The sequence below is a fragment of the Nycticebus coucang genome, chromosome 16 (assembly GCF_027406575.1).
Source record: "Nycticebus coucang isolate mNycCou1 chromosome 16, mNycCou1.pri, whole genome shotgun sequence".
Classification (NCBI taxonomy): Eukaryota; Metazoa; Chordata; class Mammalia; order Primates; family Lorisidae; genus Nycticebus; species Nycticebus coucang.
Window position 1 is genome coordinate 48,817,793 of NC_069795.1, and position 13,627 is coordinate 48,831,419.

A 13,627-nucleotide genomic window follows, 5' to 3' on the forward strand; every position below is an offset into this window, starting at 1 on the left:
CCCCCCCTCCCAAAAAAAGTAATTGTTTCTACTGCTGTTGTTTTAAATACTAGACACCACTTTAATATAATGAACCTCCAATTCACTAATGTTTTACCTTATTCAAGAATATATCGTTCACAGTTAATCTATTTTGAATGTGTTTGCAAAATTCTCTACAAACAATATTTCTCATATTTCTAGAGTCCTGTTTCCTCAAAGCCAATGATTTGACTCATAGTCTTTCATCATACCTAAAAGACAGTAAGTAAACTCTGATTTTTTTTTTTAATTTCAGATTAATCTGGGGGTACACACAGTTACATTCAGTAGCTTGCATTTGTAAGGTTCAAGTCTGATGTGTAGGTGTGTCTCACACCCAGTTAGTGTGCCATAAACCCATGCAGTGTACCCATTGGGTGGGAATTTACCCAACTCCTTCCCCCAGCCCCTCTTGAATTTTGTTGAGTTTTTCTCTCATGTGAGTGTGTAGGTATTAATCTAATAGTTCCAACATAGTACTTGGGAAAATGCTCTCTAATTCTATCCAGGATATATAAATCTCCATCTTTTATGGCCAAATAATATTCCATGGTATTCACATACCACTATTTGTTAATCCATTCCTATGTTGAAGAGTGCTTGGGTTGTTGTGAGTCTTTGCCATTGTGAATTGTGCTGCTATAAACATTCAAGTGTAAATATCTTTATGGTAGAATGCCTTTGTTACTTTTGGGCAAATACATAGGAAGGGCCTGCAGGATCAAATGGTAGGTCTACTTTAAGCTCTTTGAGGAGTCTCCATACTGCCTTCCGTAGAGGGTACACCTGTGTACAGTCTCATCAACGATGTATAAGTGTTCCTTTCTCTCAGCATCCACACTAGCATCTGTTGTTTGGGGACTTTATAATGTAAGCCATTCTCTTTGGGGGTAGGTGATAGCTCAGTGTGGTTTTGATTGCATTTCTCTGATGGTTAGAGACAATGAGCTTTTTTTTTTATGTGTTTGTTGGCCGTTAGTCTATCTTTATGAGAAAAGTTTCTGTTCATGTCTCTTGCTCACTTTTTAATTGGGCAAGAATCAATGGGCAAAGAATCAAACTTCTTTCTTATTGATTTCCATGAGTTCTTCATAAATTCTGGTTATCAGCCCATTGTCAGATGGGTAGCATGTAAAAGTCATCTCTCATTTTGAAGGTTATCTTTTTGCTTTGTTAATTGTGTCCTTAGCTGGGCAGAAACTCTTTAACTTGGCTCAGCGCCTATAGCTCAGTGGCTAGGGCATCAGCCACATACACCGAAGCTGGTGGGTTCAAACCCAACCTGGGCCTGCCGAACAACAATGACAACTACAACCAAAGAATAGCCAGGCATTGTGGTAGGCGCCTGTAGTCTCAGCTGAGTCAAGAGAATTGCTTAACCAGTGGTTCTCAACCTTCCTAATGCTGCGACCCTTTAATACAGTTCCTCGTGTTGTGGTGACCCCCCAAACATAAAATTATTTTTGTTGCTACTTCATGACTGTAATTTTGCTACTGTTATGAATTATAATGAAAATATCTGACATGCAGGATGTATTTAGGCAACCCCTGTGAAAGGGTCATTCGACGCCCAAAGGGGTCGCGACCCACAGGTTGAGAACCCAAGAGCTTAACCCACAGGTTAAGCCCAAGAGTTGAAGGTTGCTGTGAGCTGTGACACCATGGCACTCTACCAAGGGCCACATAGCGAGACTCTATTTCAAAAAAAAACAGAAGAAACTCTTTAACTTGATCACTTCCCATTTATTTATTTTTGTTATTGCTGTGATTGCCAGTGGGGTCTTCTTCAAATTCTTTCCCTAGACAGTAATATTAAGAGTTTTTTTCCTGCACTTTATTCTACCATTTTTATAGTTTCATGTCTTAGATTTAAATCTTTATCTATCACAAGTTAATTTTTGTAAGTGGTGAGAGGTGTGGATCTAGTTTCAGTCCTCTACATGTGACTAATGAGTTCTCCCAGTACCATTTTTTGAATAGGGAATCTTTTCCCCAGTGAATGCTTTTGTTGGCTTTGTCAAAGATCAGACGGCAATATAAGACTGTTTCATCTCTAGATCTCAATTCTGTTCCATAGGTCTACGTTTCTATTTTTATGCCAATACCATGCTGTTTTGATCACTAGATACTTGTCGTATAGTCTGAAGTCTGGTAAAGTGATGCCTGTAGATTTGTTCTTATTCTGTAGAATTGCATTGCCTATTCAGGTTTTTGTTTGTTTGTTTGTTTTTCCAGTTTTTGGCCAGGGCCAGGTTTGAATCCACCACCTCCAGTATATTGGGCCAGCACCCTATTCCTTTGAGCCACAGGCGCTGCCCCCTGTTCAAGATTTTTTCTGATTCCATATGAATCAGAACTATTTTTTCAATATCTATAAAGTATGATGTTGGGAATTGAATTGAGTCGGTAGATCACTTTAGATAATATAGACATTTTAACAGTTTTGATTCTTGCAAGCCATGAAAGATATGTTCTTTCATTAGTTGATATCCTCTGCTATTTCTTTTCTCAGTGTTTCATAGTTCTTTCTGTAGAGATCCTTAGCATCCTTTGTTAAATATATTCCTAGATATTTCTTTTTTTTTTTTTAATGCTTTGGTGAAAGGTATTGTGTCTTTGATTTGATTCTCAGCTTAACTGTTCGCATATATGAAGGGTATTGATTTGTGTACATTAATTTTATATCCTGAGACATTGCTGTGTGCCTTTATCAGTTCCAACAGTCTCTTGTTTGAGTCTTTAGGATTTTCTAAGTATAAAATTATGTCATCTGCAAAGAGCAATAGTTTGACCTCCTCTCTCCCCATTTGAATACCCTTTATCTCCTTCTCTTGTCTGATTGCTTTGGCTAGGACTTCCAACACTGGCTGAATAGTAGTGGCAATAATGAATAACTTTGTCTTGTTCTTGTTCTACACGGAAATACTTTCAGTTTTTCTCTGTTCAATGGGATGTTGCCTGTGGGTTTCTCATATATGGCTTCCATCAATTTTAGGACTGTCCTATCTGTGCCAATTTAATTAAGTGTTCTTATCAAAAAATGGTGTTGAATTTTGTCAAATACTTTTTCTGCATCGAGAGGATCATATGGTTTTTGTTTTTACTTCTGTTTATGTGGTGAATTACATTTATAGATTTATGCATGTTGAACCAGCCTTGTATCCCTGGGATGAAGCTCACTATTATTTTTTTTTATATATAGCTGAATTCTGTTTGCTAAGATTTTATTGAGTATTTTTGCATTTATATTCATTAATGATATTGGTCTGTAGTTTTCTTTTTTGTTGTGTCCTTTCCTGGCTTTTGTATCAGGGTAGTATTTGCTTCATAGGAGGAGTTGGGGAGGGTCCCTTCCTTCCTTCTCAATGTTTTGGAATAGATTATGCAATATAGGTAACAGCTCTACTTTGAAGGTTTAATAAAGTCTGATATGAAACCATCTGTTCCAGGACTCTTTTTTGTTAGAAGATTTTTTTACTGATGTTTCAATTTCAGTGCTTGATATGGGTCTGTTCAAGTGTTCTATTTCTTCCTGGTAGAGTCTAGGAAAGTGCTGTGATTCCAGGAATTTGTCCATTTCCTCCAAGTGTTGAAATTTATGGGCATAAAGATTTTTATAGTATTTAGTGATGATATTTTGCATTTCCATAACATCTGTTGTTGTTTCCCCTTTTCATGTCTGATTGAGTTTATTAGAGATCTTAATTTTTTATATCTGGTTAATCTAGCCAAAGGCTTCCCAATTTTGCTTTACTTTTCAAAGAACCAACTTTTTATTTTGTTAATCTTCTGAATGAGTCTTTGACTTTGGTTATTTCTTTTCTTCTGCTAGGTTTGGGATTGTATTGCTCTTCTTTTTCCAATTCCTTGAGATGATTCATTAGATTATTGATTTGTGCTCTTTCTGATTTCTGGATGTGGGCATCTAAGGCAATGAATTTCACTCTTGGGACTGCTTTTGCAGTATCACACAGGTTTTGGTTGTTTGTAGCCTCACTGTCATTTTGTTCAAGGAATCTACTGGTTTCCATCTCCATCTCCTCCTAGATCCAGCTATTGCTCAGCAACTATGTTGTTTAGTTTCATGACTTTGTGTGGCGATGAGTGTCTCTATTGAAATTGAGTTCTTTTATTATTCCATTGTGATCTATGAAGATACTAAACTCTGATTTTAATCTATTTATATTTATTCCTCTTTTACTCTGGCTTTGAAAAATTGTGTTTTGGTTTTGGTTTTGTTTCAGAACACATAAGAAATATTGTTCTAGGACTCCAGAGCATAGCATTCTAGTTCTAGGTCCCCTATTGATTTGCTACTTGATCTGGGACAAATCACTGAGTGCTTTCCTGAATTTGACCTTGTTATCTGAAAGATGGGGAAGAGAAACTATGTGATCTCTATTCCAGCTCTGAGATTCTGAAATTCTTTTCATATGTTCAGAACTCAGATCATGGCCAGGCATATGGTGTAGTGGCTTACAACTATAATTCCAACATTTTGGAAGCCAAGGCAAGAAGATTACTTGAATCCAGGACTTTGAGACTAGCTTGAGCATCATAACAGGACCTTATATCTATAGCAAAATATAAACATTAGCCAAGTGTGATGTTGTACACATATAGTCTTAGCTACTTGAGAGGATGATATAGGATTATCTCTTGAGCCTAGGAATTGGAGGCGTTAGTGAACTGTGATGATGACACTGTACTCCAGTACTACCCTACCTCAAAAAAATAAAAAATTCAGTTTGTGACTATTATAAAGTCAGTCTAATTTGATATTTTCAATATTCATTGTGTATAGTCAGGGATAACTAGATTATTCACATCAAGTGGTCATTTATTTGTGGCCAGCAATGAAAAATTTAGATACAGAGATTTATTATTCTTCCTTTCAACCATAAACAATTCTGATGACACTCAAATTGACTTCTAAACCCACCTTTCTCAGCATCAAATTCAGCAAATGTAAATCTAGGTAATAACAGAATCAACTTCACTAACTTGTGAGAACTAAAAAGAAAATGTCTGTAAACTGCTTAGTACAATGTCAATATTTAATATGTTTGCTATTATTTATATATATTTAACATATATACATTTATATATGTTACATTTTATATCTTATGTTGAGTGTCTCTTTAAAATTTAACATAGGGCCATGCTGGTGGCCCCATATACTGAGGGTGATGGGTTTGAACTCGGCCCTGGCCAAACTGCAACAAAAAAATAGCCAGGCATTGTGGCAGGTACCTGTAGTCCCAGCTACTCGGGAGGCTGAGGCAAGAGAATCGCCTAAGCCCAAGAGCTGGAGGTTGCTATGAACTGTGACACCATGGCACTCTACCAAGGACAACAAAGTGAGACTCTGTCTCTAAAAAAAATTAAAAATTAAATTTAACATAATTGAATCAGAATTCTTTTCCTATTTAGTCTTCAAACGTGAAACATAAAATATTAAAAATGTATTAGTCTAACCTATTTTACTTAATTTTAAAACTGGTCACATTTAGGCATATACTGTCATAGTATATGTTTTGTGTTATAAATTGATATTTTATTGTAATCTAAGATCTAAAATAACTAGAAAATGGAATTATAATTGTGATTATAATGAACAATGTTTACTATATTTTGTTTTGCTTAAGTGCTAACTAGAAATTAATTGGAGAATATTCAACTTTGGGGGGCCAGTTCAAATATTCTAAATATTTAGAATAATCTTTTGTGGTCTTCTTTTGAGTCTGTCCTAAGTGGGTAAAACTTCGGAAAAACCACAGTGAGAAGAAATCGGTCCTGATGCTGATCATCTGCAGCTCTGCCGTCCGAGCCCTGGAGCTCATTAGGTTGGAAGTTTCACCTATTCCATTCTGTAAATGTTCTCTGAGTAGCTGATATGTGACAAGCTAATATGTTCTGTGTGCTGGAGATACAACAATGAACAAAACAGTCTCTGCTTTCATGGAATTTATGTTCCAGTTGGGAAGACAGATAATAAGCAAATAAAGATACATTATAACATTAGGTATAGTGATAAGTTATATAAAGAAAAAATAAAGCATGCAAAGGGATAGAAGTGGCGGGGGGGGATTACTTTTAAAAGGGCAGTCAAAAAAAGCTTCTCTAAAGAGGTGATATTTGAGCATTGACCAAAGTGAATTAGAGAGCCAAGAGCATTTCAGGTAAGCACAAAAGACTCAGGGATAGGATGCCACTGGAAGATTTTCGATGAGTCACATCTGTATCATCACCGTGAAGGATGGCTGCTGTGTGGAGAACACCCCTAATGTAGGCAAAGGTAAAAGCACAGAGATCATACCAGCAATAACCAGTTAGAAGAAAAAGTGGAAGTAAAGATCTGACTTAAAATAGTAACAAGAAAAGATAGAATATCAAGGAATAAACTCAACCAAAATCTATGTATAGAAAACATCATATAAGGATTATGGATGATCTTGAACAAACAAAAAGGTATATTATATTCTTTAATAGGAACACTCAATATTGTAAAGATTCTATTTTACTTAGGATCATCTATAAACTTCACAAATTCCTAATAAAACTGCAATAGAATTGTTTTTAAACTTGATAAAGCAGTTCTAAATTCATATGGGAAAATATACAACTAAAAAAAGGTGGAGAAATTCTGAAAAAGAATACTGAGAGGATTCCATCCCAAAGACTACACAGAAGTCTCAGTAATTAAAAGAGTATGAACTGGCACGTGCACGGCACAGCAGATCAGTGGAACAGAATTGAAGGCTCAGAAATAGACCCAAATGCATATGAAAATGTAGCATGTGCCTAAGGTGACAAATCAGAAATCAGTAGGGGAAAATGTGTTATTAATAAATGCTGTTGGAACAACTGAGTAGCCAGCTGGAAAAGTAAAGTTGGATTCCTATCTCACATTTTAAACCAAGATAAATTCCAAATGGAACAAAAATTTTAATGTAAAAATTATGTTTTAAAGATAATTTGCCAGTTTTATTAAGTGTTTTCACATACCTTTTCATTTACCATAGTTTTTGTAGAATCAACAAAAAGCCTTCAGCTAGGTCCGTAGTGACATTCGGCTTTCAGTGAAGAACCATCAGAGTAAGGTGGGGTTTACTGGGACCAGCTCACTCTGGGAGCCAGGCTCTGGGCCAGGCTTTGACAGGAGACAAAACAAAGGAAAATCCAAGTCATGAAGAAAAAGGAACTTGGTCAAATAAACTAAGGTGAAAATATAGACATTCAGTAGTTATTTAGCATCTGTTTTTATAAATGAACTAATCTAATCATGAATTTAGAATAAATGGTTTCTAAACTTTGTCTTTCAAGCCCTCCTTTCCCCTACCTAAGTACACACATTAAATTGTATCACATACCCTCCCAGTAAAATGAAAGTGTTTCTTTCCACTTTAGCTTCTGTATACATAAATGATCTCCAAGACTCCAACTGCTTCTTGGCATCTGTACCTGCTGGTCCTAAAATCAGAGTTCACACTGACTCTTCAGTGCTTTCAAAACTAGCCCAGAACTCGGTTCAGAATCAGACACTGATGGCAAAGAGGTTGGCATGGAGATAGCCTCTTAAATTCAAGTTGTCAAATTGATTTTAGCTTTTACCATGCACAAATTCTTTTCTGAAGGACATAAAAGTACTGGGTTGTCACACTTCATTTACCAATTCTCAATATTTTTCTGTGTCCCCGGTAATATTATGACCCATTTCAAGGTTAGGTGATTTGCACAAAGTGATTTCTGCACAGGCACAACAAGCCCTATTCATAAAGACTAATATTTAACAGTACTAAGTTTTCTAAGAACATCTGTTCTCTTGAGAGCCCTGAGTTGTTAAATTGCCTTCCTAGTTAACTTTGCCATGGACCAAGTCTATGTATAAGTAAAAATTTGATGACAACTAAACTTAAATAGCATGATTCACTATTTTGCAAACTCATATGTTCTTACTGGTCAATAATATTTCTCAAAGCATGATAGTGATATGTAAAGGAAAGTAGTATTCCCATGTTCTGTCCCCAAATACCAATTAAAAGATTCTTCATTTATACCCACTTTTTCTCAAAACAAAATTTTAAGTCATATGTAGAAATACATGCAGCAAATAAAAACAAGTGATGAAAATGGAAGCAAAGAAAAAGTAAAGACCAAAAAATCAGCTCTGTTTAGTTGCAGGGATGGCCCCAACTGTAAGTCTGCACTTTCCAGCTGCCAAAATAGCTTTTCCCACTATGACTTAGTGGCACCATCCTTATTATGTGTCTGCAGGAAGAACACGAGACAGAAGATGTTGGGTGGCTACTTATACAGCAGCCGTTGGTGTGGGCTGAGGGCCTGCTGCCAGAGCGGAGGAAAGACAGATGTGTCAGGCAATGGTCAACGTGGTCTTGACCCCTAGAGCTGGTAACCTAGATTGACGGAGATAGGTCCAGATTGTTGAATACCTACCAGTCCTACATGTAGGCTAGAGTTGTAAATCAACATACAAGAGCTAGGTTTACCCCACAAGTATTTGGTATCTAAAAAAATTTTTGAATGAGTTGCCCATATTTAAAATCAGATTGCACATATTAAAATCCAGATTTCCAGCTCCTCTAGAAAGCAGGTCTTAACTTTGGGCCCATAATCTCACGTCATAAGAACTGGCTGAGCTGAGCACCAGTTGACTCCTTTACAAGGGCACACATTTTACAGGGCATAAGCTCTCTAGCGCCCTCGCAGCTGCCTCCCAGAGCACCCCACTCATAAATTTATAATACCCACCTGCTCTCATATCTCTCATTCAGCCAGTCCTATATGCCGACGGTTTCCTTTATTTTTCTTTTCCTTCCTCACTTCTTCCTTCCCTCCTGTCCTTCTTTTCTTTCTTTTTAGCTGAAGCATTTCCACATGTAAAATTTTACAGAGAAGTTCAGTGTACAAAGCAGATCAAAGTAGCTCTGATGGAATGATATCAGCCCTCCATCTTCCCCCGTCCACTCATCCCCAGCTTCCCCTCACAGCAGCCACAGGCAGACCTTTGTAGATGCCCTTTGGCTCCACAGGACACGGGCTGGCATCACTGCTCTAAGATATCTCTTGCAACCAAATTTTGTATGAGAACTGCACTTCAGAGGAGGAAGATAAATTCTCCTCCAGGAACCCAACATACAGGACTTCTGTATTACAAGTGAGGGGCAGATCCATGTGTTTCCTTATGAAAGAAGCCTAATATGGGTTAACATGGTATGTGAGAGTTAGAAGCCAGCCCAGACATGTGCATGAATAAAAGGCCAGATTGCAAGGCTACCCTGGAAGTCTCAGAACTTTTTTATGTATGCGTGCATGTATACGTCTGCGTGCCCTTGTATGTGTGTATACAGCAATATGTACACATTCTTTGAATAAAGCAAGACATAATACTTAAGTAGTCAATATGGCCCAGGGTGAATGAGTTTTCTTAAGCATTAATCTATTTCTTTTCATTAGGTCAATGACAGCCTTCAGAGGAGACAGCAAAGTTATGAAATTATTTGCAAAACACATAAAGGTAAGCAAGGGCCTGTGGTTCCTGATGGGAGACATAAGTGATCCCTCAGGTTACTCCCAGACCTCAGCCTTTTCCCTTAAACCTCTTCTCCTAATCAGCTTAGCAAGTCTTTTCTTCAATGCCTTGTATGACATATTTAACAACTGTTCCAGTTTTCTTTGAATTCCATGCCTCTGCTTACCTACACCCCCCTCAGAAGTCACTCCACCATGCCCTGTTCCTTTATAGAAGCTGAGGTTTGACTGCTGGATTTTTTAAGGGTTTACTGATTTTCTTGGGAGATGCTCTTTTCCCTAGAAGTTGACCCATTTGCTTCTCACTTTCTTAACTTTGAAATACTTAAAGTGCTCTAAATTGGCCTATTATTACACTTTCTTAACGACTCTTTTCTTTCTTCTCTCCCATCTGGAATAGGTCCAGGAGCAGGTAAAATTGCTGGAGAAGCGTGTGGTGCACCTGGGTGTAGGAACTCCAGGGAGAATTAAAGAACTTATTAAACAAGGTATGAAAAGAAGGCCGTGATACTCTTACCCAGAGCTGGGAGTTTGCCCCAGTTTGCATGTGAGTCTCAAAAACTGCATTTGAGCTATAGAGAAAGCAGACCTCTGCGTTCATTCAAGAATTGGGAACATCCTCTAGTCTCCGAGCCAAGCACAAGTCTAATGCAGCTTGATGGGAAGGACTGTGGCAAACTGAAGTCACATACACCACCTAAGCACATTCCAGTTCCAGTTGCTGTGAGCAGGTTAGGGGCTGCATACAGCCTTCATTCCACCAGTTTGCAACCTCTGGAATTTATAAAGCTGGATGTGTGGAGCATTTCCCTCTCACTTAAATTGAGCCTTCGTTCCCCAAGACTCCCATTCTGGTTGAGGGCTAATCCATAAAACATATCGAAACAAAAATGCAGTTTCTGTGGGGGTAACACAGATATTCTGGAATATTTCTCCCCAAATGCATTTCTCTTTTACTGCTTCACCATGTAAGTATCCAGACAACATCCACCACTGGCTTCTTATAGTTTGTTGACTTTTTCAAAGCCAGTAGCTTAACAACCTGCTGACCTGCCAGTGATCTTACTACCTGTTCTACCTATCAGATTTAATGATTTGTTTTTAATACTTGTTCCCAAAGTACTTATTTACCAGTATTAGAACCTTCTTTTATAACTGTCTGGAGCTATTCATGGATTATTTTATGTATTTAAAAATGTTTTCATACATAATCACTTAGTATAGAGATGGTTATCTGCCGGGAAGCAAACAAAAGCTAATGCTAGTGTTTCTCTCCAGAGGAAAATCATCCAGGGTTAATTGAACTGACTATATGCAAAGTTTTCTGCAAACACAAAGAAGTGACAAATTTGGTGGCTCCTGACCAGGAAGGGAAGCCAACATTTTTGAGTTCCTGCTTGTACCTAGCTATGCTAGACAACCTTGCATATGTTTTTTCATTTGGTACTAACAGCATCCTTGTAGGCTAGCATTCTTACTTCTTGAGAGAAAAGAGAAGCTGTGGGATTTAAGGGGCCCCTCCCAAGAACCATCAGCCCAAGCCTTCTGGTTCTAGGGCCTTTTCCACCTCAGGGAGCTCCTGATCTGATGGAAGAACCAAATATACCAAGACTGAGATTGACAACGGGAGGCAGTCAATGCCAAGAGCCAAGCGAGCGCTTGCAAGTGCTGTAAGAGTTGCAGTGAGAGAGACATGGGTATGGTGGCCTAACTACCTGTGAAGTGTGGGGAGGACTGAAATAGGCCAGAAGAGTCAGGGACGGTGCCCATGAATGGGAGAAGAGAGCAGGCAGATGTGGCACATCAGGAGGAGTGATGAGTAGGCAATACAGTGTTGAGACTAAGAGCCCCTGTTACACACTCAGACCCCAGACTCATATACCAGGTCCAGCGACTGACCATCTCTGCATCCTTCACAAGTTATGTAACCTTTCTAAGCCTATTTCTTTATATGAATGTTGGGATTAGTGATGGGACCTACCTCAAAGATTGTTATGAAAATAAAATACCTATAAAGAGCTCAGCATAGTGAGTTTCACACTCTTAGCATTCAACAAATACTAATTATTTTTATTAAAGGGTCCAACTTTCTTGCTTGAAGATTTTGTGGACTGTAAAAGCAGTTGATTCATTTGGAAAGACAGATTGTGGAGAGAGGACCTTGAACAGTAAGCCGAGGAGTTTGGGTTCTGTCTTGTAGACATAGGAAGGCATTGAAAGGTAAGGGACAGAACAGAGGAACCCAGAGTCCTGTGGGACACAGATTTGGGGGAGATTGGCTAGACATCAGCAGAGGCCAGGGATACACTCCCAGGTTGGTCCCTGCCTCTCCTGCAGTGAAAAATTCACCTTTCTCCTTCCTGGAATCCAGATTTATTTGTGTGTCCTCACACTCCACCAAGCAGAGGACCCTTTCTCTGCTCTTAAAAGAGAGAGGAAGAAAGAAAATGAAGCTATCAAGACTGTAGAAATTAGATTTTTACAGACTTAAGAGAAGTCAATGTGAAGGCTTATTTCATTTGGAAAATCATTTAAGGAGCTATTGATTTTTTGTAATGTTAAGAAAAATAACTTTTACTTCTGATTCTGATTCAATGAACAGTTTAATATTCATTAATCACAGGCATTCAGCATTTAAATCGAATAATCCCAGCATTGTAGAAACAGAAAATCTGACAAACTGGCATCAGTGGTGCAGACTCATTTTATGTAGCTTTTTATGACTTAACAAGATGTTTATATCTTTGATATACAATAAGAGTTTCCAAACATCAAAAGATACACCGTGGCACTGGGATCTGTAAAATTATAGATAGAATTATGTTGTTTTGATTTAATAACCAGGGGGATTGACTAACTATAAGTGCCTTTGGAAAAATCAGAAAGGTACAAAGAAAAAGTAAGTCACTTTAGGGATAATCTCGTTAGTTCACAATGAATGTATTTTCTTTCAGTCTTTTTTCCTGTACATTTATGTATTTATTTTTATAAAACAGAGATTATATTGTATCTTATAACATTATAACCTGCTTTTTTCACTTACTATGTCTCATGAGGACTTTCCTCCTTGCCATGAAACAAGCTTAAGTTTTCATTTGTAAAAGCTATGTAATATTCTATTGTAAATTTTTATTTCTTTGCAATTCTATGATGGTAGAATATTTGGGTTGTTCATAACTTCTTGCTATTACAAGTAATACTGCAGTGATCATCTTTGTAAGTGACTATGTTTATGTTTCTGACTTTTTTATTGGGATATGTCATGGAAGGAAAAGTATTTTATTAAAGAGTAAGCATTTTAAAACTCTTATTACTTAATGCCCCATTTCATGCTGGAGAGGCTGTACCTGTTTGTTCCCCACTGGCACTTAAGGGAAAGCTGATTACCAAACCATTTTCTTTACTCACTTTATTTTAATTTTGCAAACTTTTACAATAAGAGACATTTTAACCGTTTAAAGCATGAAAAAGTATTTGGGGAAGAGATGAAAATATTTAACTAGCCACAGGGGAAAGCTGACAAGAAGTGCTACAGGTAGAGGAAGGCTTCGAGGATTGTCTCCACGTGTGACAAGTGACAGCTTGGAGCAGAGTGATGAACTGCGTGGCCAACTCTGAGACTTCTAAGGATTACATGATTCCCAAGATGCCCTCCAGGCCACACATTCCCTGATTGTCTTCTAGATAGATAGGAAAACAGAAGGGACAGAGTCCTTAGTGATTTGCCAGCCTCATACAAGGACACCCCTGAATAGTGGGTGAATAGTGTCCATTTTGAATAGTGTCCATTCTTCTTAACTTCCTTTCCTGCCTGAAACAAACCACCCAGCTCGTCTTCATCCTCCCCACTCATCTCTTCAAGAGCCTTGCAGGCTCAGTGGACTGAACTCCTCTGAGGGACCACTGCCCCAAACTGCAGGATACAGCATGTCAAGTCCCTTTCAGAAATGAGACTGCCCCTTCTGGGGCTCATGAAGGCAGGAGGCGTAACTGGCCGCAAGCACTTGAATTCACAAGAGCAGCTTCTCTGTTTCCTCAGAAGCAGTGACAACAC

General features: G+C 38.0%; 1 protein-coding gene across 6 annotated transcripts in view; it reads left to right on the plus strand.

The window, feature by feature from the left end:
- The window catches only part of CMSS1 (cms1 ribosomal small subunit homolog), a 359,212-nt gene that overhangs the window by 343,385 nt on the left and 2,200 nt on the right, over positions 1-13,627 (plus strand). For all 6 annotated transcript variants that reach the window (XM_053564697.1, XM_053564698.1, XM_053564701.1 and 3 more), the window contains 4 exons: positions 184-243; positions 5,765-5,867; positions 9,499-9,559; positions 9,974-10,061. In XM_053564697.1, coding sequence (XP_053420672.1) covers positions 184-243; positions 5,765-5,867; positions 9,499-9,559; positions 9,974-10,061 — 312 coding nt within the window. The remainder of the gene's footprint in view (positions 1-183; positions 244-5,764; positions 5,868-9,498; positions 9,560-9,973; positions 10,062-13,627) is intronic.